Source organism: Hyaena hyaena, unplaced genomic scaffold (assembly GCF_003009895.1).
Source record: "Hyaena hyaena isolate Hyena2069 unplaced genomic scaffold, ASM300989v1 scaffold_158, whole genome shotgun sequence".
NCBI classification, from domain to species: domain Eukaryota; kingdom Metazoa; phylum Chordata; class Mammalia; order Carnivora; family Hyaenidae; genus Hyaena; species Hyaena hyaena.
In genome coordinates this window covers 2,876,671-2,903,399 of record NW_024080790.1, presented here as the reverse complement: position 1 = coordinate 2,903,399, position 26,729 = coordinate 2,876,671, and the positions used below count along the sequence as shown (strand labels likewise).

The following is a 26,729-nucleotide window of genomic DNA, read 5'->3' as shown; positions in this document are numbered from 1 at the left end:
CTGTCAGCACAGAGCCCAATGCAGGGCTGGAACCCACAAACCATGAGATCATGACCTGAGTCGAAGTTGGACGCTTAACCGACTGAGCCACCCAGGTGCTCCATGACATCTTAGATTTAATGAGACAGAAGTATTTACTCTCCTTGACTTAAGCCTCTCTAATTATACCACCAAACACAAGTTTTCTGAGAATTTCACAATTTTTAAAATTTTTCTTTGAAAAATGAAAAAAACAAAAACAAAACCCAGCAGGTATAGGCTTTTTTAAAGTTCAATTAAATTTTGTTTATGTTTATTTATTTTTAAGAGAGACAGAACATGAGTGGGGGAGGGCCAAAGCGGGGGCGGACACAGAATCCAAAGCAGGCTGCAGGCTGCAGGCTCCAGGCTCCGAGCTGTCAGCACAGAGCCCGATGCACCACTTGAACCCACAAACTGTGAGATAGTGACCTGAGCCAAAGTCAGACACATTTCTAATGACAAGCCACCCAGGCACCCCTAAAGTTCAATTTCATTTTTACTTCCATAATTCTGTACACAGCATAAAACATCTTGGTTTTTTTTAAGAGGTTAATTTTCTGAATTTCGTATTCTGAACTAGCAAGAACCCATGAGATCACAGAAAGCTTACATATTACAAATGCTTCAGGGGGCTCTGACTCTTGAGTAGAGGAGGGAGGGTGAGCATACTGAAAGAGTGATAAATTGAATGCCTCTGAGCTTTAGCGAAAGATCTGGTGAGCACTAAGGAAACAAAGTGAATTAAGAGATACTTACTAAGCATTTATACAGCAAAGAAGTGATGGTGTCAGCTTTATTACCACTGTTAAATTGTCAGAATCAAGGCTTCCATAGATTTCAGAAAAAAAAATTTATTCATAAAATGTATAAAAAGATATGACACAATAGAAGGCTAGAAAACTTCACAATCTTATACATCTCAACATCACTTACCACTCAATAACCAAAAGTCTAATTTGACTCTTGTTTCTAAAGTAAAAAGAGGTCATTGTAAATATTCACTTTGTAAATAATATTTCATTTTATGAGCTAGAGAGCTAAAAACTGTTACCCAAATCTAGTATGGCCATGCCATTTTGATATCTTATAAAGTACTATTCTTTCCAGAAACTTACTAACACTGAAATCTCTCAAAGTGTATTTATGAAGGTTAATTCACAGTAGTTTTACCAAAACAATTTTAAACCAGGTGTTATGGTAAAGTATTAGAACTCTGGTGATGAAGAACAAATTAAAAATATGTTTAAATATAGACAAGTATCAACTTTTTCTTAGAAACAGAGGGGAAAGGAACAGAGCTGGCCATGGAAACAGTGGTGCCCCGTGCACTAACAAACCACAAACGGGTGTCGTCAGATCGCTGGAACACACCACTCGGCATTGGCATTTCACACCCAGAGACAGGCTAGTCTGGATGTTGCATCTGGGGCTTGTCTTCTCAGTCAAATCCAGGTTTTTCAGTGAAGGTCAGAGGATTCCAGGGCACGTTCTAAATACTATGAGTGTTCTTCTGGAAGGTTTAAGTCCAAAGTCTCCAGATCAGATTTTATGGAGTTTTGTAACAATCAGTACTCTTACCATCTGATCAAATGAACTACAGACGCAAAGGCCTCTTTTATCCGGACTCCAGTCCAAACTGGAAATGGGCTGGGTAGACAAGGTGACATTCTGCAGAAGGCTGACAGAGCCAGCAACTCCCATCTCCACTCCCTCAGAATCTTTCTTTGACCGCTGAATAGGGTATTCGCTGCAAACGAGACCAGAGTGGTAAGGAGAGAAATCTTAACATTCTCCACATTGTGTTTATATATATATAATCTGTGACTCTGTTTTTACTTCTCAGTTGATTACTAGAACTAATAAATACTTAAAGAAGCTTTCTAATGTTGAGTTTCATACAAAGAGACACTATTTCAACCTCAACAGCTTTAAAAAGGGATTGATTCTACTGAAAACTTTTTTTTTTGCGGGGGGGAGAGTGCCTGCTCTCAAGTAGACTCCATGCTCAGCATGGATCCCAATACGGGACTCACTCCCACGACCATGAGATCATGGCCTGAGCCAAAATCAAGAGTCGGACACTCAACCAACTGAGCCACTCAGGTACCCCTCTCCTAAAAACTCTTAAACATCATCTCTGTTCAGCATGAGTCTATATTTTCTTCTCATATAAAAGTTTTAGATTGATCTAGCATTCTTTATGAAACTTACTTGTGTTCCTGATAATCTTTTAATGCAATTCTTCTCTAGATTCGGTTTGCTAGACACTGCAGGCAGAACAGTTGCAAAAGCAAAGGCTGTCAGTAACACTTGCAGAACCTCGCCTAAACACATCCAGAATGAAGAACAGACACTGTTTCTAACCCTCAAGCTCCATGACACAGACCTGAGCCTACACACCTTCTGTATACCATTTCCATGGGAATGTGCTGCTCAGATATTTTAGACCCTAAAATATCATTGCCTCAAGAAAAATTTTTAAAAAAGCAATTCCAAGAGCATTTGTTTTCTTTCAGCTGAAAATATCAATTTATAAAATAAGTAGAGCTAAAGATTAACAACTATAAATACTAGTTGGTCTAGATTTGAGAGGGTGAAAAGAAACAACCCTCTCTACCACAGATGAGTCCCTCATGAAATACAGGGATAATCTGCCCCTGAACGTGTTTAAAGCCTGCTAGGTATTGACTATGATACTACCTTCATTTCCTAAATTCTAATAAAGGCTAAGAGTTTAAAAGGTAAAAAGCAACTCAAAAGCAGAGCAGAAATAGAAGTGATAGGCAGATAATCTACTATTCTTTTTCCTTTTTGGACCGTACAACTTCTTTTGATTAAGACGAATAAGATATTCAGATGATGAAACAGTTTACAGAATATTTTTTTAGGTCTCTTGGCAAAGGATGCAATTATTTAGTATTTAAGACATAACATAAAGTAAACCCTCTACATTGTCTATTAAAGTTTTAAGAATGTTATGTTTGTGTGTTTCGAACACATACAAAAAATCATGTTGGGGTTCATTCATTCAAAAAACAATTTCTGAATTAACTAGATGAGTTGCTCTAGGAACTCTCTGGTCCCCAATAAATATTTATAATTTAAGTGCATTACTACCAAAGGAGACTGGCAAATGGAAATAGAGCTAAATATCTTTTTACTTAAACCAGATGTCTTCTGTTGGTGTAATACATGACAGCAAAGCTCCACGCCAATTTGGAGATCTGTTATGGTAAGGATTAAAGTTCATATTGAGATAAGCTTCAAATTTCTGTGGGTTTTTTTTTAATGCTTATTTATTTATTGGAAGGAAGGACAGAGAGACAGAGAGAAAAAGACAATTCCAAGCACGTTCAATATTGTCAGCGGAGAGCCCGACACAGGGCCCAATCCTGAGAACAGGGAAATCATGACCTGAGCTAAAATCAAGAGTCAGATGCTTAACCAACTGAGCCACCCAGGTGCCCTGAGATTAGCTTCAAATTTCAACCGCATACAAGACTCCACTTAAACTATCGTCAAAAATTCTAGCTACAAACGTGTTTGTACATCACACAGACTACAACTCCATATGCGGATTACAGAGAAAACTGGAACTAGTTCTTCAAGGAAGCAGCCCAAAGAGTTTGGTCCCAGGCAGAACAGTGATGTGCTGCTGCATGGTCTGATCAGCAGAGGCTAATAGGGAGCACAGCCTGGTTTGGGAGAATCCAGTAAGGACAAAGGGCAAGGGAAGAGAAGTTATCAAACAGTCTATCTACTGGGCATCCTCCCACACTTGTAAAGTGTTTCCTCTGCTTGTTACTCACAGGAACTGTAGAGTCTTGATCTCAAGCATTCTGGTTTTTTTGTCGGCCAGATCCCTAAATACTTGAACACTTTCCAACTGTGGCCTTGTTTCTCAGCACCCCCTGCTATCTTCTAAAAGGAGCTAATAAATACAGAAGTATTTTGTAGGTGTGAAAGTCCTAGCCATACTGAAGATGGTGGTTTTCTTCTTATTTCATGAATCAAACTTTATTTTTGAAATATCTTTCATTTATGGGCTTGTGTTATTGGGGTTTTTTTTTTCCCCTTGAGTGATGGAGAAAAAAATACCATTAAGTCTCATTTTCATCAGGCCCTGTAAATGAACAGCTGACCTAGTATGTGCCACCTTAGGGCACCGGGAAGTGAGAGCACAGTCAAGGCTGTAACTCATACTGCCTCCAGCACACGGAAAGCAAACTCAAGGATGGGGTTTTTCCTGGAGACCCATCCATCGCCTCAGTGCTGTTTGGATTCTTTCACAACAATGGTATCTGAACTCGGTCAAGTGAGTGATCAGAATCTAAAATTAAGAATTCTAACCCATTTCGTATTCTCTAGAGGCAGTGTTCTAATGGCCAGACAGTAGTATTTCACAAAAGCTTCTGGTCACATTTTTCACATCCAAAACAAAACAACAACAAAAACTGACAACAACAATAAAAACCTAGCCAAAGCCATGATTTTAAACTATGAAAAGAACTATTCCTAAGCTAATGCGATAGATGGAAGACACAACAAAAATGATAAATATATTTAGTGTGTCAAAAGAAGGTTAATACTAAGTGTAAAATAAGTACATTAATTTTAAAAAGCTGACAAAATAACACTTAACTTAATACCGTTTAAAATCATTATCAAAATGAACTAAGTCAAAGGAGGAAGAAAGGCAACCAAGTTCAATTTAATCCTACTTTCCGCCCACCAGTAACTTAACGAGGACCCACGAGCACCAGCGGAGACTTACTACTTCCAGAGGTGAAGGCTGCCGGCACCTCCAGCCGTCAGAAAGAGCTCTCTGTTCTGTGGCAGGTGGCGGACCTGCCACACAGTTGACTTATGGGCCTAAACAGGATGAGAGGCACATAACTAGTTTTTATGTTTAAAGGACAAAGACTGCCCTAGAAGAGAAACACTGTAAAAGAGAATTTTTACCACTATAATTTCAACAACCATTACAAAAGTAATTCAAGTATTTCTGGCACATCTCTTTATAAGGGCTACAGAGATTTCTAAGAGTTCGTCACAACTAAGAAAAGCATCGTTTTTCTTTGTTGCTTTATGAAACAGTTCTACTGGATTATAAAAGGAGGTGTTACCAGGTTAAAAGTCCATTTAAGTTTATAGTACCATATACATAGATTTTACATATGTAAATATCCCTAGCTCACTCTGAGGGAGAAGAAAAACTCAAAACACAAACACATATTGTTCATCCTAAGGGAATAAAAGGATAGACTGATTTAAAAAAATAAAAATAAAAAAACAGCCTTTATTTTTTAGAGCAGTTCAGGTTTCCAGCAAACTGAGTGGGAACTTCAGAGAGTTCCCATATACAGGATGGATTTTAACTTAAAGCTGCAAGAGCCTTATCTTTAATTTGTACCATTTGACTTGTCTAGTCTTCAAAATAAGGACCCTATGGGGTGTAAGGTCATAATAAGCCAGGGTCTTTATTCAGTCCTATTAAACTAAAAGACAAAAATGGCAACTGGGAGGTTAACAGCTTGTTACCACAACAGCTAATAAATCAGTGTTAATGGTGTAATATTCACTGCCAAGAATTTGAAAGAGAGACAGGGAGAGAGGAAGGGAGGGAGAGAGATAACGGGAGAGGGAGAGAGAAGGGGGGAGAATGGAAGAGAGAAAGAAGGAGGGAGGGACAGACAGAGGGAGGAAAGATTTCTGCTTTGCAGAAGCAGTGAAATCAAGTAACTTGATCTAAGTCATTCTTAGACACTGTATTTTGGGGAATGATTGGTCTTGGCATTTGCTTTAATAGTCTTGTAAAGGGGATTACCATTGACAGATTAAAAATGCATATCTCAAAATATACCCTTTAAGTGTGTGAGAGTCCTCAAATGAGTGGGTCCAAGTTGTTAAAACCTATTTTGTTTTGGAGTTTAAACTTCTCTTTTTCTTCTGGAAATTGATAAAAACACAAAAAGAAGGGCCATGACCTCTTAAAATATACTGGCATCATTTGACAGATTTAGCCATTACAGGATTAAGTAAATATAACAAAAATTTTTGAAGATGACACTTTATAATGGGCAGATGAGAACCATGTTACAATTGTATAAGGGACAATTTAATAAACTGCTTTATGTTGTTGATACTTAACTATATTCTGAAATAAGAAAGGCAAAACAATATTGCAATTTATAGCTACCTTAAGAATTTAGTTCATCAGGCAGTGACAGTAATTTATATGCAATAATAATTATTATTATTATTAGCAGCAATAACAAAAAAAGACAAAATGCGAAGATTTGAGAAGTACTACTGAATCCACAATGAAGGGAGAGGGAGCAAGAGAGTATTTCTTGAGCCTTACATAGTTTAATCTTATGGAAACTACAAATCTGTAAACTAATCTTTACTTTTACATTCAAGGAAGGTCAGAGTCACATTCCCAACCCATCTCTGGCAAATGACAGGTGTTGCAGCATGAACCTGATGCAATCCCCTTACTCTAGACATCACCATCTTTTTTCCCTTCTTCTTCTTCTTCTTTTTTTTTTTTTTAAACCAGTATTGTCCCTGTGCTCTGTTTTCTCTTCATCTATTTTTGATGTGGTAATACCATATGTTTCCTTCTAAGCTACCTCATACACTCTTTGGGACACGGTAAAGTATGTATGTATGTGTGAATGATGGACTTATTTTTTTGAACCTACTATGTATCAAGGGTTAAGGCTTGAAATAATTTCACTTAATATAGCAAATCAGAATATAAAACAAGATGTGATGAAATAACATAATGTACATATGTTGATATGTTCTGAAAACTATAATTATATATTAATACAAATATTGTATATTAGAATACAGTAGGCTAGGTTTTGTTGATCCAGTTCTCAACATCAGCTAGTTTTCTTGTGATTGCTCCTAAACTACAAAATAAGATTCTTGGTGAACTGAAGCCTTTATTATAGTCAAGAAATCTAAAACTGATAAACTTTGGGGAAGTACTCTGCACAGAAAAACCTGTCAAGTTCCCACAAGAATATATTAAAAATAGCTCCTTTCATATAAAGACCTGGAAGGAACCTGGATGACTAATTCTATTTATTAGTCTAAAACAAGCTATGAATGTTCCTCTTCACAGAAAGGTATTTCCCTCATATTTACCTTTTCTGAAACAGAGGCAAAACCTTTGGTTGGATGCTGTGTCCTCATATCAAAAACATGAAACTTTCCTTCGAGTGACGTAGCTACCAATTTATTCATACTTATGTCTTTTCTGTCAAACTCCAAGCTACATACCTGTAATAGAAAATATTTATTATTGACGGTCTAATGATTATTATTCAGGAGGTTCTTTTAAACTAAGTAAAACCACTTTAAAATTATCAGCTCATGTGAAAGGTTTTAAATAATCATTTTATTTTTTGAGAATCAATACATCAAATATATTTAAATGAAAAAATTTCTTCTTGGTTTATAGGATCCAATAAAATCATCTTGAGTTCCCCTGTCTGGTAGATTAATTTGGAAAGCCATATAATTTTTTACTGTTATTACATAATAATTATTATTTTTTAATGTTTATTTATTTTTGAGAGAGAGACACACACAAAGCATGAATGGGGGAGAGGCAGAGAGAGAGGGAGACACAGAATCCCAAGCAGGCTCCAGACTCCAAGCTGTCAGCACAGAGCCTAAGTGAGGCTCGAACTCATAAGCAGCTAGATCATGACCTGAGCTGAAGTCAGACACTTTACCAACTGAACCACCCCGGCATCCCTGTTATTACATAATTATTTTATACAGTCCAGTCAAAGCTGATTTGAGAAAACAGGAAGGAACCACATTCTTCACTAAAAGTGTACAACTCAAGACCCAAAAATCTGAAAGAACTTGCGGAGGCTGTTACTATTCTAATGTTAGCAGGGAAAAAAGGCCTCTTACTAGCTCATTTTAATATCACACTGCATAGCCCACAGGGGTCCACAGACAGGACACAGGGGCCGGTGACTCACCAGTAGTTGTCCTACCACATCTGAGTGTGTGTTCACTTTCTGAGGAAAGGATCCATGATTTTCATTAAATTCAGGGCTCCACAGCCGAAAAAGGTTAAAAAACTACTGGCAGAGGAGCTGTACTGAGGTGAGTTATTAAAGGCACTCTCAATTTGAAGTAGTTCGGAAGTGAACAAAAACATGCTCAGAACCCAAATATACATTACCCCATTTTTTATGTTCGTTTCCCACCGCAATGACATATTTCTGAGATCAAACAGTTTGATATCCCCATTGTCATAGCCAGCACAAACAACACGTTCTTCTTGATTATAAGCATTGCCTGGAAATCAAGATACAACATTGAATATCTTTATAAATGCTAATTTGAAACTACACATATAACTTTTACAAAATCACACTAAGCAGAATCTCATTTTGCTAAACCTGATAGGACGACATTAAGATTATTAAGTTGGTTATCTAATATTGCTTTAAAAAAAAAAGCTCATTTGCTGAGATTCTATGCTTAAGACGGGAGTGAAAAATATTTATTGGAGTCTAAGTTGAATGGATGGTCTCTCCCTATTATATCTACAAACTAACAGGTTAATTACAGTTCAAACATAGGAGGGTTTGGTAGAATAAATACAGCTATGCTTCTGTTGCTTTCTTGGTAGTAACTATTTGAATGTAAATAGAAACTACTTTCAAACTCTTTTATTTTGCAAGATGTTGTCTGGTATTATCTCATCTTTGCAAGGAAATCTGAAATATGTTGTAATACACTGTTACACATTTTCAGTTGTATGGATGGTCGCACCTGAAGTGAGTTTATAATCTGTAGTTTAATTCATTCTGCTTGGTTGGATCCAGGATGTGTCCTGGAGTACCTCTGCCACTCATCTCTCCCCACTACATACCACCAATTTGATTTTCCTAACACTGTGATCACATCTCAGCCTTGCAAAACCTTCAAAGGTTTGCCACTACCCCCACACCGTCTCAACACTTCTGTCTGTGGCCCTGAGCCACCTTTAAGGCTACTTCTACCACTACTTCTTTTAACATACTTTCTTGGGGCACTTTTCAGGCTATTCCTTATGCTTGACATTTATTCCCAATTTCAGCGATTGACATCCTATGTATACTTGGTCTGAGGTCAAAATGTTCTTCCTCCGTAGCCATTTCTCACTCGAAGATTCCTTCTGTATTTATCCATACTTCTTGTGACCTTTCTCACTCCTACCTTGTACTATAATTAGTGTAGATACTATGCCCTCTTCACTAAACTCTAAGCTTCTGGAGGGTAGAATATGAATCTCTCTCACTTTGCATGCCCACAGTGCAGTACTCTGACATAAAAGGGTCAGATCAATGGACTGTTTTTCAAACGTAATGTCTCCAATTTTAAATTGCACTTATGTCCCTTAGATCAAAGATGAAAGGCTTTAATGGACCCACAGATAATTACTTTTTAATTATTACTTCAAATTTTAGATGATGATTCTAAATACAAATCCTGAAATTTCTCCCCAAAGTATACATGTGTTAAGTTTACATATAATTGCTCATTATATACAAACATATAGTAATTCCCATACAATAACTTATTTTTTAATTTGGAAATTTAAACTTTCCTCTGATTAAGTAACAGTGCAATTTTAAAATAACATATAAAACTTAAGCAGTTCACATATACTGTTAAATCTCACTATTAATGTCTGTTAATCTATACAGGATTATACTATGAAAAAGGAAAAAGAACATACAGATTTCAAACAAAGTATAACCCATAAGCTGTAGTAGCAAAAATTATTTTAATTTTGGCTCCCAGTAAAAGATACTAGGGTATGCATCAATTAGTCCTACAAAATCAATATTCACTTCAGTTATAGTAACATAGGAATACAATTATTGAATTATAACAAATAATTCTGTAATGGCATAACTATGTTCTAGAAAATAAACATCCTCTGTGTAGAGTATAATGTAAGATTTGTTAGGTCACCATTCGTGTTTGAGACCCTGCTTAGCTCCATTAATGGCACCTGACTCTAAACTAGGTCCACAATGTCTTGTTAAAGCCAAGTATGTAATAGTAGCAAATATTTTTGAGCACTTAATAGTTTAAGCACAATTCTAAGCACTTTATATGTACTACTTCATTGAATCCTCATAATACTATTAGGTAAATTCAATTATTAGTTTCATTTTATAAATGAAGAAACTAAGTGCCGGGAGCCGCACCGGCCTCTCTGGATGGCAGTCACAGCAAGGAAATGGCAGTGTTTGCAACTCCTGCCATGAGAAATGAAGACTGGTATCTCCTTCTGCTACTACTGGCTCATGTTGGATATAAGCCTACTGGTATTGACCAGGCCTCACAATATTCCATATCAGACCCATATTCTGAATATAGATACCTCTTAAGTAAAAGCATATTCCTGCCTTTACATAAGAGATTTTAGATGAAAGCTCTTTGGTTGATTGTCAAAAGGCTCTTCCTATGGGCCTTGCAGTTCCGAGACTTAGGGGGTTAAGAACACAAGAATTACAATTGAGCCTGGCCCTGAGACTAAGGGCCTATTTTGGGGTTAAGTGCATAACATATTTACTTCTTTTATCTTTGCTAATTGGTGAATCATATCAGTCCCTTCCTCAAGGCCTACATTCCACAAACACCCTCTCTTACACTGGCAGCTCGGATGAGGATAGATAAGAGTAGCTAAAACATAACCCAGGGGCAAAAGACTGACCCATTCAGGGGCCCCATGTTAGTTTCCACAAACAAACCAATTCAGCAACATTCATCCTCTTGAGAGCCAGACAAAATACTCCTGGCTTATCTATATACAATTTGACCTATATGTTATCCTATTTTTCACTAAGAACATTGTTATTTCCTTGGTCAGAATAATTCTGCAATTGATATCACAAAAGGCCTCTCATTCTAAGAAATTCCTTTCTCTGACTTCATCTTGTGGCTGAATCTTTAAATAAAGACACAAAAACCCACAGGACAGAGATGCCTGCCTGGTGATCAGAAAGAATCTCGGGGCTCTCTCACTCTCTCTCTCTCGCCGACACCGTCCATCTTTCAGGGACCCCTGGACCTGCCGGAGCCGGCTCGGCCTCCAGCAACTAAGAAACAGACAAGCTTGCTAAATTGCCCACCTCACTCAGCCAAATAAAAAATAAAAAAATAAAGAATAAAAAAGAAATAAAAAAGTGAGGATTCAAAACTAGGTGCCAGAGGCTGACATTAACCTCCATCTCTATTTGCCTCAATAAACTATCAGAATAATCCAAAAAACAGACTGTAAAGAGACTATCAGGGACTTCTTGAAGCACTGTGCTTTTTACCATCTGATACATCAAATGCAAGAGTTCTTCAAGAATTTACCAAATGCCACAGTCCAACAGTCCCTCTTGTTTTCTCCTTGTACAGGTTCCATATTAGCAACAGGATCATCTTTTTGTCTTGGGTCCCACACCTTCACAGTTCCTGTTATGAATACAAGTGAGTTGGCAAAATTCAATAGTAAATGAGGACATTTCTGCATTCTCTTCCTATGACTTCCTACATACATGGCGATATTACAGATACTAAAAACTTGAAAATTGTTCACGTATTTCTGACTTCAAATTGGGAAAGTTGTATTTAATATCAGAGATATAACCCATATATTACCGTCTGACTTGATTTCCAAATTAATAGATACACAGAAGAGCCAACAACTGTTCTGAAGTTATCAACAAGGTCTGACTGACAATTGCTGGCAAACACAAATGGTATGTAATTCAGATCAGGTCTTATTTTCTTTGAGCCTAAAACTAATGTACTATTTATTTTGAGTAATATCGGTGCCATTTTAATTTTTATTTTTTGCCATACTACCCATATAATCACTGGCATTTTTCTTACACAGAAGAATAAACTCTAATTTTTACATTTATGATTTCTTATATGGGGTTTTAGAACACTATCTCACATACAATTAAGCTTAATTTCCCTGTGGCAATAGACATGAGGGAAATATTAAATAAAATTAACACATATTTCTTCTCAATTGAATTTCAATCCCCTCATTTTACTGCAAATTGCAAGACTACTAACTAAACTCATCACTGCCTGGGAGAAATACAAATGCATTTAATAAAATGGCTGAAAGGCAAGTACTTGAGCGAGAACAGGAAAAGGGCAAAAAAATCCTTAAAGGGAATAATAAACTCAGGAAAAGAGGAGATATCCCACTAGATTTATCTCTAAGGATAAAATTAAGTTGGTCATTAAAAAGGCTACTTTAAGGAGAAAAGTGTTTCTCACAAATGTGACAAGAGGTTATTATATTACTCTAGAGGGTTCATACAAATTGGTAAAATTCATATGAAATTTGCAATAGTTAAATGAGCAAAGAACATAAATAGACAATTTACAAAGAAAAACTAACTAGTAAACAAATATAGAAAGAAGTTAGCACAAGTTGGAATGCAGTACTATTTTTACTTATAAAATTAGAGAGAGATGGCTGTATGGCTCAGTAGGTTGAGCATCCAACTTCGGTTCAGGTCATGATCTCCCAATTCATGAGTTCCAGCCTCACTTCGGGCTCTGTGCTGACAGCTCAGAGTCTGTAGCCTGCTTCAGATTCTGTGTCTCCTCTGTCTGCCCCTTCCCCACTTGCCCTCTGTCTCTCAAAACTAAACATTAAGAAAATTTTGGGACGAAGCACCTGGGTAGTTCAGTCGGTTAAGCATCTGACTTCAGATGAAGTCATGATCTCGTGGTTTGTGGGTTCACGCCCCGCATCGGGCTCTGTTCTTACAGCTCAGAGCCTGGAGCCTGCTTTGGATCTGTGTGTGTCTCTCTCTCTGCCCCTCTCCTGCTTGTTCTCTGTGTGTCTCTCTCTCTTTCAGAAACAAACTTAAAAATAATTTTTTTAAATTTTTTTTAAATTTAAAATTAGGGGGAAAAACCAATGCTCATAAGATAGACTAAAAATCTACCTCATTGATTGTAGCTTAGAATGTACGTGAGTACTTTGGCAAGTCTGAAAATAAATTTTAAAAATCATATAACATGTTTATTCTAAAAATAGTTACATACATGATGATACCCATTCCTTCATTATTTTAAAGTCACTCTCCCAAAACAATAAACAGAAACTTAGAGCAAACTTGAGCACTTATTAAATAAAGACATGGTTAAGGACATTGTAATATATCCATAGAATGGAATATTACAGTCATTAAATGCTAATTGTGAAGGCAGTAACATTTGCATATAACAAAACAGAAAATAAAAAAAGATAAAATCATGTCCACACAGACAACTACACAAAATTGTATATAAGATTGGAAAGGAAAACAAACCTACTGGTTATGTTACTATGGTAGATTGAATGCTATTTTTCCTTATATATTCCATATTGCTTTTATGATTAAAAAGAATAATTGATTTCTTTTTTAAAAAAATTTTTAACATTTTATTTATTTTTGAGACAGAGAGTGAACAGGGGAGGGGCAGAGTAAGAAGGAGACAGAATCTGAAGCAGGCTCCAGGTTCTGAGCTCTCAGCACAGAGCCTGATGCAGGCCTCAAACCCATGAACCATGAGATCATGACCTGAGCCGAAGTCAAATGTTTGAGCCACCCAGGCACCCCGGATAATTGGTTTCTAAAACACAGACACTGTTGAGTAACCATTAGAAAAATACATCTCTTTTCTTCTAAACATTTTTTTAATGTTTTATTTATTTCTGAGAGAGACAGCATGAACAGGGGAGGGAGGGAGACACAGAATCCGAAACAGGCTCCAGGCTCTGAGCCAGCTGTCAGCACAGAGCCTGACGTGGGGCTCAAACCCACAAACCGTGAGATCATGACCTGAGTCGAAGTAGGATGCTTAACCAACTGAGCCACCCAGGTGCCCCAACACCTCTTTTCTTTAAAGTAATCTCCTCATGGTCTTGAGCAGCCATTAAAAAGTGAGCCAAACCCACTAAGGCACCAAATTTCTTACGTACCCATCATGAAGCAGCAAAAATTCTGACTCCTTTACAGTCATTCAGAACAGCTTTGAACACCAACAGACCTGTCCCTTGCTAGTCACCACAGAGTGATAGAAAAGCAGAGTTGATGCCCTTCATCATTCTACAATGCTCAGTGGAAGGATCACACAGCTTTGATGTTCAACCAGCTGTCAATATGACAATTCTTACAAGTACCAATTCTGCTTATTAAAAAAAGAAACTGAAAAGCTGCCACCCACCTTATATTGATTTTAAGCTGCCTCAAAAACCTGTAAAGAAATTTTAAATATTTCAAGGTTCATAGGAAACTATGGTTGTTAGTAGCTGAAGTAGCTCAAAACTAAAACAGTAATTGCTATGCCTCTATCTCAAAATACTTCAAAAGTCTGAAGCAATTGAAGGATATGCAATTAAACTTGCCCATTAAAAAACGACTGTTAGATTTAGGAAGTCAAAGCTACTGAAGAGGATTTCCATACAGAGAGGACATATTGTTGCACAGAGATTTATCTAGAGAAAAAAAAAATTTAAATATACAGAATACTTACCATCTCGGCTGCCAGTCACAATTTCAGGTGCACCTTCCCCGATTCCCAGTCCACCTACACCATCTATGGTATTTATAATTTCCTTATGACCCTTTACGGAATATACTGGGATCTCTGGAGCTTCCAAATTCCTAGACAACAGATCACAGCTTCTTACTTACTAATCTACAACACTTAGTTACAAATTTCCATGTGTCCTAAACATTTAGTCCACTACTAAAATTTAAGAATGCATACCATATTTAGATTTTTGTTTTAAAATAAGGGTTTTGCTATGAAGGTAATTTACACATTTATTTCCAATATTTTTCTCTCCACTTCAGCTTCTTGAGTCCTCAATGAGAATTGCCATTATTCAACCTGGAATTCAAAGTCCCGAGTACACTCCGTGATTCTCAGAGATGATCTATCTGGGGCCTCTGCATATGACTTACCAGGTAAGCTTACTAATAAATACAGATTCCTGGGTTCCTCCACAGATGTAATGCATAAAGAGTCCAAATCTACTGACTCTTTGGTCCACTCAAGTCTGATAATCACTACTTTAAACACAGAGTAAATTCAAAGTGATTTAGAATGTTTCCAAAGCAGGCCTTGGTAATCTGATCTTGAGATCTTTTGGAAGGATAAAATATGAGTAGTGTTTACTTTGTATATGTTTCTTCCTTTATAATGTATTGTTTTCTCACTAAATTCCAAACTATTTTCACCTAGTTACATATTTTTCAGTGTATCATGCTAGTCACAATAAATCTATAGTCAAACTGGCCAAAGCTTGTCTAAATCCAGGTTAGTTAAGAGAAAGGAATGCAGGAAGGTACCCATTACTATGAGTACAGTCTGAGTCTACCCGAGATGGCAGGGTGACGGCTCAAGTAAGTTACGTTAATATACCCTTCTCCAGCCTCCCTCTTTTCTACTGAAGCTTCTATCCACACTTCTCTTTAACAAGTCAGTTTCTGATAACTTATACTTTAAAAAAAATGAAGGTGCTATTCATGAAATGTAATCCCAACTCATTACTAGGCCAAGATTTATTAGTAAAATCTCCCTAATTAAACTTTCAGATAGCTCAACCTAGTTTAGAGACAATGTTTATCTTTGTAGCATCCCTGAAAGAATCAAGACTAAACAGGACTGAGATTCTACTTCAAAGAATTGCTTTACTCTTTGTACAGACTTTAAAACACTGCGTTTTACAGCATGAAATAATGAAAATAAGTCAGTAATACATGTGACTATGCTAGGAAACTCTATTAGGGAGACAGTCAATAATTATATTTGTTGCTCATTCTTATGCTGAAATCTTACTTTTAAAAAGAACATTTAGACTGATCTCTCCCAAGTTCTCTGAAAGCATATGTAAGAACTGATGCATTCTAATAAATGCTAACTTAATTATTAAGCAGTTAAAACAAGGGGAAATTAAAATAGCTTCATTCTATTTTATGATTTGAAGATAAATATGTCAGAGTAATTTAATTACAAAGCAGCAGATTTTAAGTGAGAGTCGAGGAAGGTCACCTTAGAAAACATGAGGTGGAGAAGACAGCTTCTTCCTAGAAGATTACTATATACTTTAAACAGTGAAAATAAAACATATTCTTGAAAAGTAATTAAGGAGGAATTTCAGTTCATGCAATCTAATTTAAATGAGGAAATAACTCAAGGTAGAACATGAAAATTACAAGCATTTGGCATAATTATGGTCTTGTTCATTTGTAACAGGTTTATATTAGTTTGCTCAACAGATGTGTTCCTAAAAAGTTGTACTTAGATGTTAGCTAAAGCAGTAACAAATTTTTTTTAATGAATTGGGAATTCTACATTTAAAAAATTAAAGAAAAACCCAGTGTATCATTCTGTAATGCCAAATGTCTCACTGAAATATAAACATTATCTTAAGTTTTCCATGTTTTCCATGTGCAGGGAATAGCCCTTTATGTACAAATACAGGGGATTAAATGCTAGCACCAAAGAGCATGTGTGGAAATAAATATTGGTAACATTGGTCAAACTAGCTAAAGGAAAACAGTATTTTTAAATGGATTTTGAATATGAAATCCAGAAATATGTATTAAAGGACAATTCTTACATTTTTATAAATAGCTAAAATTGCACAAGGAACATTTTATAATTAGAGTTCTCCCTTTCAGAGGGACAGTAACAAGACTATCAAAGAAACTGCCTACCTTGTGTCTTAATAGTCACTAAATCATCTTACCATATATGAAGGTTTCCAGCAAAATCTCCAGTAGCTAAATATCTCTGCTGTAAAGATGTTGCACCAAATGTTCCACATTTAATGGGTTTGGCCTTTTCAATCTTGACAGAGGGAGGGAGAGAGGATACATTATTTATGTAAGCAGCTATTTATAATTCATGATATTTATGGCTCTACTATGGGAAATAAGGCACATAATATAAAAAGCAATTAAAACATTTTCTGATCAAAATTATGCTTTTCCTTGCATCACTTTTCTGTAGTTTAAAAGTATGTAACTGTCAAAAAGAATGAGTTTTAATTTTGCCTTTCCTCTCATCTCACTAATGAGACATTCAAATGCTGACAAGTGTACCATCTTCATTGGTTTGCAAATTATGAACATTTCAGCGTTTCATGTGGTATTCTTCTTTAAGATCCTCAGTAGGAATGAGAACATAATGAAGATGTTATTCTTTCCAGATGGCTACAGGAACAAAAATGTTTATGTCTCTTATAGTTTTCCCTGCAGAACCCTATAAACTGAGAATGTTTATGTCACTATTCTCCCTGGGACCTTGTCAGTCAATGCATAGAGATTTGTAGATGTTGTGAGTGCCAAAGGCACTGCTAGTGGTAGGGGTTAGCCAATATTTTGAAGTTTCCTTCAAACTATATGCTCCAAGTATTGCATATAATCACATTAGTAGAACAACCACATACCAATGCACTAGTTAAGGTACGTGGCTTATGGAAATCAAGTACAGACCATATTGTCAAAAGGATCCTTAGAAATGGTATCATACAGGGGCACCTGGTTGACTCAGTCAGAAAAAGGGACTCTTGATTTCGGCTCAGGTCATGCTCTCACTGTTTATGGGATCGAGCCCCGTGTCTGGCTCTGCGCTGACAACAAGGAGCCTGCTTGGGATTCTCTCTCTCTCTCTCTATCTCTCAAAAATAAACAACAACAACAATAGAAAGAAATGATATCATACAGTACCCTCCTGTCATATTTGCCCAACTCAGGCATTCCAACATTTTTATGGAGTTCCTACTAAATAAAGTCAATGAACTGGGCAGAATAGCATACAAACATAAGTGAGATTGGTCATGCCCTCAAGTTTACAACCATGTATCAGTTCCTATTTGACTCTTTCCACATATACATATGCATTACGCTACTCTTATCTACTCCCACACCTGTGTGGGTCATCCACTAAACTCCTTTTACTTCCTGATGCTTCCCATTTCTCTGTCTCCCCCATCCACTCTAACCCCACCTGCCCTGGCCACTTATGTCTCTCCTGGAGTCAGCTGCTGCCTTGGCCCCTGGAAATTCTGGACAGTGTGGAATCTGATGAGGCTCCTGCTTGATGCCTGCCCCACTCCATACTCTAGCCCTATAATAAATATCACCTCCCATTTACTGTCAGCCTCAACAGGGCAAACCTATTGTCTTAGTCTCTTATAAACTTTAAGATTTATTTTTTTAGAGAGAGCGAGCGAGCACGCACACGAGCGGAGGAGAGGGGCAGAGGGAGAGAGATCCCAAGCAGGCTCCATCCTGGGTGTGGAGGGGAGCCCAATGCAGAGCTTGATCCCACAACCCTGGGATCATGACCTGAGCCAAAATCAAGAGTCTGATGCTCAACCAACTGAGCCTATCCAAGAGTCCCAGATTTTTCTTTTTTTTTTTTTAAGCATTTATTTTGGGAGAGCACAAGCAGGGGAGGGGCAGAGAGAAGGGGACAGAGGATCAGAAGCAGGCTCCTTGCTGACAGGCTGACAGCAGTGAGCCAGATGTGGAGCCCAAACTCACAAACTGTGAAATCATGACCTGAGCCAAAGTCAGAGGCTCAACCGACTTAGCCACCAAGGCGCCACTATTCTTAATGTGTACAAAAGTAATAAATGTTCCCTATAAAAATTCAAAACAAAAAGCTGAAGGTAAAAAAGTGAGTTTCTCTTTGTAGTAATCCCCATCCTTCTAGATATTTTTCTACACATTTACAAGCACACATAGGTTTAATATAAGGAGGCCCATCGTATATTTTAACTGTTTTTTTTTTTTTTGACATAACAATATTCTGAATACACTTTTTTCCTTCCACAGAATTTAGTTTTTAAGGGATTTCTTCTTGAAACTTTTCAGTTCCTGGGCCAATGTCATCCCTCCTAGTAGGTTTGGCCTGTTTTATGGCATTTAAATAAATAATTTCCCTGCCACTTTAAATGTTGGGCTGGGCACTTCCATATAGGGTATACATAGCAGTTTTCAAAGAAAAAAAATAAAATCCACTTGATACAAACTAAACTTTTCTTTCATGATTCAAAAGATATTATTACATGGTACAAGGTTTGTAAACTGGCAGCTTGTTAAGCTTGCACACCGTTTCGGATCTGGAAACGATCAGTTACTATGTAGCCAGGTCTACAAGAAAGCATCGGCCACCTCCTTGGAAACTGCCCAGTAAACAAAAGCAGTCATCTATAGTAACATGGTTGTAAAAGACTGTATTGATGAGGAGCACAAAATTGCACAATATTTTTTTCTTTTTAATACATATGTGGTCCCAGATAGTATCAGTACTCACTGATATTCACTTATCTCAGTAATTTTTCCAATTTTACATATTAAAATCATAATGCAGCAACACAAAGAATCAAACATTTGGCAGTTTAACAAAGCAGTTTCTAACTCCAGATCACTTATGTGCTCTCCACCTTCCACTTCCCCCAAATAAAAGTAACTGAAACGATATGTCAGTAGTGGCACAGCACTTAATTACTGTTAGGACACAATTTCTAAGGTTAAAGTAATTCAGAGTTCCAACTTAGGCCAACTAATGAAATAGACACCCACTCCTTCCTCCACTTATCTCACACTGGGCCTGGGTGCCCTAAGCAAGAAGGCACTGGTCATGACCCCCACAGTCTGAGGCAGAGGCTGAAGATGGGCCTCTCAGGGAAGCAGCAGATAGGCTTCATGGACAAGAATATGGCTCCAGGGACTTGTGGGTTAGGAGCTGTGGGGAGGTTGCATCAACTCTACAGGAAAATTCTTCTCAGGGACCTGGGAAGACTTGTCTCCCATTTTCTCCTCATTAAGCACCTGAAGCATTCTGCTTCTCATAATTCCACTATGACCTGGGGCCTCTGAGAGGGTTTCTCTTCTTCCTAAGCCACAGATGAGTTATACCACAAAAGCTAGCCTCTACTTTTCAGTCCCTATAGTGAGCACATGGTTCTTTGAAGATTTTACTGCTGATAATAAAAAACTAGGAAGCAAAAACTTACCTCCCTATGTTATTTCTTCATCTAACTTTCACCTTTTAAGCCTTTGAAACAAAGATTCTCAAACCACACTCCTAGAACACACTAATCTCCCAGCACCAACATAAATTTACACACACAGACAGAAGCTTTAAAAAGCTAATGGATAGGGGGCACTGGGTGGCTCAATTGGTTAAGCGTCCAACTTTGGCTCAGGTCATGATCTCATGGTTTGTGGGCTCGACCCCCATGTTGGGATCTAGGCAGAAAGCTCAGTGCCTGAAGCCTGCTTCAGATTCTGTACTCCTCTCTCTCTGTCCCTCCCCCTACTCAAGCCCTGTCCGTCTGTCTGTCTCTCTCTCTCAAAAATAAATAAATATTTAAAAAAAATTAAAAAGCTAATTGATATGTTTTTCTCAAATTTTCTTCAATATTTTGTTTAGCTTGTCTGTTAGAAAATATTAGCAAATGAACTCCAATAAGAAAGCCTAGCAATGAAGATTAAAAAGTTTATGTACGGTTGCTTCTTGTGATAAAGAGATCACATTATGTATAATATAGTCAGATTTTTCTACTGGAAAACCCTTTCTTTGTACGGAATTGAAACCAACTATTCCAGTATTTCATGGAGTTCCAAAAACAGCACCACAATGTCCAGACATTCTGGCACCTGAACACATCTGAGAATCTCTAACTTAAAAGGAAAGAAACCATGGGGCGCCTGGGTGGCTTAGTCGGTTAAGCGTCCGACTTTCGCTTAGGTCATGATCTCGCGGTTCGTGGGTTCGGGCCCCACGTCGGGCTCTGTGCTGACTGCCAGCTCAGAGCCTGGAGCCTGTTTCAGTCTGTGACTCCCTCTCTCTCTGACCCTCCCCTGCTCAAGCTGTCTCTCTCTCTCTCCTAGAAATAAATAAAACATTAAAAAAAATTTAAAAAAAAAAAAAAAAAAGGAAAGAAACCAAACTGAGAGACACTCTACTACAATAGAATATCCTATACTAGATATTCCCACATTTGTCATTGCACAAATTCTGAAAGTCAGTCTTTTTTAAAAAAATTTTAATGTTTTTATTTGTTTCTGAGAGAGAAACAAGAGCACAAGCCAGGGAGACAGAGAGAGAAGAAGACACAGAACCCGAAGCAGGCTCCAGGCTCTGAGCTGTCAGCACAGAGCCCAACACAGGGCTCAAACTCACGAACTGTAAGATTATGACCTGAGCCAAAGTTGGACACCCAACCAACTGAGCCCCCCAGGTGCCCCTGAAAGTCCGTGTTTATTGAAATATAATGGAATGAAATAAAATGCACCTACATTTAGAGGCATAGATTCACAGGAGTGTCACCAAGGCCTGTGGTAGACAAAATGTGCAAAGCTCTATGAAATCTTGTCTTGATTCTCTGACCTCATTTCCTGCTTCTCTCCTCTCTACTACACTGCAGCCACATCTGCAGCTTCCTTTTTGCTTTTCAGACACAACAAAGTCATTTCTACCTCAGGACATTTGCATTTACTATTCCCACTGCCTGAACTGCTCTTCCCTCATATCATCATGTCTTTCTTCTCCCAATTCAGATTTCAGATTAATCTCCCCTCCTCTGAGAAGCTTTCCCTGTGCCTCCAATCTGAAGTGGAACCTCCAAATCACTATCACCCACCCTGTTTAATCTTATTTATAGCCCTTACCAATAAAATTATTTTATTTATTCAGTTATCTATCTCTGTCCTTTCTAGAATGAGTACCATGAGAATGGGGCCCTGCAGCATCTGTTAAACACCTTTAAGGTGCTCAACATTTGTTGAATAAAAATATAAATATCTATTAACCTCTCATTCCTAGTGCTGGAGAGAAACCATTGCTGGGATTCACGATCCCATTTCTCCCACGTTTTTCCATGACACACCATATAGTTTCTGGTGTTATTTATACGCAATAATGAAAACAGCATCCATATATGGAACACATCTGTCAGATACTGTTCTAGGTGTTCTTCTAGAAGAGGCATCACTTCTCTATTACTGCAAGCTAAGTGCTCAGAACACCCCTTTATACAGATGAGGAGACAGGTTTAGAGAACCAAGACTTGCTCAAGGTCCATACAGAGCTAGGAAGATTCCAATACTTCCAATATACTAACTGTGGCTGCCCCTAGACCTACAGGTAAATCAATTAAGTTTATTATGTAAGCCCCAATTCCATAAACCAGAGAGTCATTAGAAGTACCAAAGAAATGTTCCAAGCTTGAAATGGACTGGTGAGTAAATGGTATTGTCACAAACTGAACCTACTTTCAGATTTGTGTTCTCTGGTTCCTACCTTCATTCATATCTTTACAAGACATAAATATATAGTTATCTATGCTTCCCTCATGTTCTCTTTTCTCCTTATACTAAAGAAATATAAAGAGATTTATGAATACTAGTTGTCTGTTGTGCAAGAATCAAATTCAACTGAAAGTATAAAAACATTTTTAAAAAGTCAAATGTATAAACATCTTATTATTTGCATGGCAATGAGGACTGCATTTGGCCGAGAAGGGTTGAGCTCTGCTGGAAAATGGACTTAAAGAAGCAGGAGTCTTTTCTCTAAGATATTCATGGGCATCATCATAGCTAAATTAAGAAGGAGCACTGGAGTGAAGCTCATTTTTTATAGTTCACAAAAAGGCTCCCTCCCTGCCTCTGTTAAATACTTTACCTTTGGGAAACAAGGGTTTAAAAAAATCCAGTGGCTACTTAAATTTTCCTTGCTAGGGAAAAAAAAAAAAAACAGCTAAAAAGAGATATTTGCAAAATTTGTTCCAAAGAGAAAATTGGTATATATTAGTAACTTTTGCTGTAGGACACTGAAAATGACCAGTACCTAGCTGTTGGTTCTCTTTGCTACAATAAGTTAACATGATTAAGGAAACCCATGATGGATAACTCCCATGAGAGTTATTTTTGTTCCATCTGTGGGTGGGTCTAGTACAGCTTGTCAGTATTTCCTCCTCCACATCCTGGCACTACTTTAATTAACATTAAGAGTTAGTCAACCACACGGTAATAAGCAGTGAACTCAGTGGCACAGGGGCTAAAAAAGCAGAACTTTATTAGCTTATTACATTTTAAAGTATAAACATCCACACTATGATTCCATTTTTCAGGGCCATCCCAATCCTCTGTGCCAGTTAGAAAAAAGTTGCCCTTCACAGGCTGAGGAAGACTCACACTTGTAAAGTTTGTGGAGAGAGACAGATTTCAGTTTCCACTTGAACCCTGCAACCCCATGTATGGTGTAGCAAACTGCTCAACTGTACATGAAAGTCCTCATTCCCTAGCTATCCTTAATAACAAGATAAGGAAAGCCACAACAAACACCTGTTTGCTTCCTTCACATTTTTACCTTGGATGCATGGGCTTTGGAAAACATGACTTGAGGTGGTTCCACACTAAAGAATGAAGTATTTCAGTAATTCATCTAGCCCAATGGTAGTCAAGACTGGTACTTGTTAGAAACACCTGGTTGAAGTTTAAAAAATACTGATATCGAGGCCTCACTCTACTCTAAATGCAAGAGTCCCACTGCATCAGCTTTCCTGAAGGTGAGACCAAGGCATGAATGTTTTAAAACACATACACACACATCTACAACAGCAACAGAAAATACTCAGCTGATCCTGATGCGCAGTAAGAGTGGAGAATCGCTGAACCTGTATTTAACCTCTATTCTTTTCCACTGCACCATCACAGCCAAACACAATCTAAGTTCTTAAATGTGTTCCTGCATTTGTTTTACCCTCTGTCTAGACAATAGGCTCTTTAGAAGGGACTCATCCTTCAAGTACCTTTGGTCCTTCTTTAACATAATATCCTGAAATATGAGGTTGTCAACAAAGGGCACTATTTCACTCCGTGGAACAAGTGTGTTCCTAAATGTATACAAACTATACCTTATTTTAAAAAGTCACAGTCTGTAAATGTTCTCTGGTTAAATTTGACGGTATTTGTTCCTAATACTTCACTTGTAAGTTTCTGTCTGCTATTCCAATGTTTCCATTTGTTCAAACCCTGACATCAGTTGATTAGTGATCAATAAACCAATATTTAAATTTTCTAAGTTACATTCTTTTACAGACTATACATTCACTCATTCTTGTAACAAGTAATTTATTGAGTGGTTGAACTTTACAAACCACCTGATGAAAAGACACTGTCCTTACTCTCCAGGAGCTTACAATCTAATTAGAGATTAGGCAGAATTACATTATTTCTGTAGCAGAGAAGAACCAGGGTAATGTAATGCAAAGAGGTTACTTGGTGTTGGGATTAGGGATTTCCTGAATCAAATAATCTGAACTGGACCCTAAAATAGGAAAAGGTGCCTGGGGGCTAAGTGGTCAACAACATAAGCAAGGCAAGGTAGAAAACTATAAGTCGTGTGTAGGAACTCTGTGTAACTGGCTAGAAAAGACAAACTGGAGGTGCCTGAGTGGCTCAGTTGGTTTAGTGTCTGACTCTTGATTTCAGCTCAGGTCATGATCTCAGAATAGTGATTTCTAGCCCTGCCATCAGGCTCTTTGCTAACAGTGCTACTTGGGATTCTCTCTCTCTCTCTCCCTCTCTTCCCGGCTCTCTCTCAAAATAAATAAATCAACTAAAAAAGAAAAAACAAACTAGAACAAGTAAACTGGAATTTATAGAAATTTAAAGTGAGATTATATACCTTCTAATCCAAGCTTGCCTATCCAAAGTATATTCATTATCTACCACGGCTTTTTCTTAATGTTTTAATTTATTTTTGAGAAAGAGAGAGAGAGAGAGAAAGAGCGCGCGCACGGAGGAGCAGAGGGGGACGGAACCCATGTGGGCTCCGTGCTGATAGCAGCTAGCCCAACTCAGGAATCTGAAATCATGACCTTAGCCAAAGTCCGACGCTCATTGGTCTGAGCCACCCATCCGCCCCAACCCGTATCTACCAGTTTAAAGCCAATCTCCTCCATGCAGATTGTCTCCATAGTTTTTTTTTTTTTAATTTTTGTATATGTTTTATTTATTTCTGAGAGAGAGAGAGAGACAGACAGTGTGAGCAGGGGAGGGTCGGAGGGAGAGGGAGACACAGAATCTGAGGCAGGCTCCAGGCTCTGAGCTGTCAGCACAGAGGCCAGGGCGGGGCTCGAACCCGGTAACTGTGAGATCATGACCTGAGCCGAAGTCGGATGCTTAACTTACTGAGTCACCCAGGTGCCCCATCTCCATAGTTTTTAATCCCTGAAGCTCTCAACCTTCCCTGCAGTCTATTACAAACCTAATACTTGATTATGACTGATCAACTAAAATCAGTGCATTTTTAAAACTGTAAACAAGTACAAAAATGTCAGGTAACATAATTATTCTCTAATTCTTTCACTAACGATATTCACAAAACTTAGACTTTGCAAAGTCTGGTACCTTGCTTACCATTCCCATGGCTGCGCTTCCGCATACGCTGTTTCCTCTGGAAACTTCCTCCTCTACTCCTGGTTTGGCCTAGTTAACACCTACATATCCCAAATCTGTTTTTACTCTCCTAGAACCCTGTTCCTTTATGTCAGAGAATTCATCTCTGTTTTTATTTATGCATCGTTTGTTTGATCTCTAATTCTCTCTCCCACTAGAAAATAAACTGCATGAAACCGGGGACATTGTCATTCACATGCCTGAGAATATCAGACAACCAATTAATACTCGTTGAAGAATAAACGGTTCGGATGTCTCCTCCAATTACAGTGCAGGCATCCCGGTGTCAGCTTTGTCTCTGCTTGTATGAAAAAGCATTTTACTAACAGGGGATATTAAAAAGACTCTCCACAAACAACTACGCACTGCCTACAAGGACCTCGAATTTAGATTCGAAATCTTAATGTCACTTCCCAGAGACCCCGCTCTAGACTTGCGAGGGTGGCTGCAAGAAGGGGCCAGCAGGGCGTGGATGAACTGGCTGCCGAGAATTCAGGACTCGAAAAAACAAGTTTACGTCGGAAGTATTCCTCAATCTGCGATCACCTTCGCTGGTTCCGCGCAGCTCGAGCTGTGCTTTTGGGGGACGCTGGACGGAGGCTTGGGCAAAAAGAAATGCAGACTCCTCCCACCCCCAGATCCGCACTCGCCCCCTCACCAACGGTAGTCCCAGATCCTGAAACTGGGCAGTTCCGCTTGACACCCACCTCCCGAAGCAACTTTAGGTCCCCGTGCTGGATCTCATACAGTTGAATGACGCCGGTGCCCCGTGCGAAGTTGCCCATGGTCACAAATTTGGCGCTGCAGGGCACCCACTTACAGTCAAACACCGTGTAGTTGAGGCCCTTCTGAATATGGGAGATGATCTGAGGCTTCTCGAAGGCCGACATGTCCACCCAACTTCCACGCCACCAACCAGCCCACCCAGATCCTGACAATACACAAACCAGGAAACCAGACTCCAAACATGAACGTTCTTCGCCCTCCCACTTGCCGTAGTAGCCCCCAAACCTTGGCGAGTTGGATTTAGTTGTCTCGGATAATGCCCGACGCGCTACTGAATTCAAGCAAGATTTTTCTTCACTGACATCATAAACTTGCTTATCGTCTTTACCTACTGCCTTCTGCACATACACATATTGTGGACTGCAAATGCTTCGGCTGGGAACGGCGGAAAAG

The 26,729-nt window shown here is 38.2% G+C and overlaps 1 protein-coding gene across 1 annotated transcript; it reads right to left on the bottom strand.

The window, feature by feature from the left end:
* Nucleotides 1-852: 852 nt before the first annotated feature.
* DNAAF10 (dynein axonemal assembly factor 10) lies at nt 853-26,539 on the bottom strand. Its single transcript, XM_039239610.1, has 8 exons — nt 26,258-26,539; nt 16,820-16,920; nt 14,596-14,726; nt 11,419-11,520; nt 8,240-8,355; nt 7,183-7,317; nt 4,796-4,893; nt 853-1,768 (listed from the first exon to the last, which is right to left on the bottom strand). The coding sequence occupies exons 1-8, from the start codon at nt 26,438-26,440 to the stop codon at nt 1,561-1,563; spliced, it is 1,074 nt and encodes a 357-aa protein (XP_039095541.1). The 5' UTR covers nt 26,441-26,539; the 3' UTR covers nt 853-1,560.
* Nucleotides 26,540-26,729: the final 190 nt, after the last annotated feature.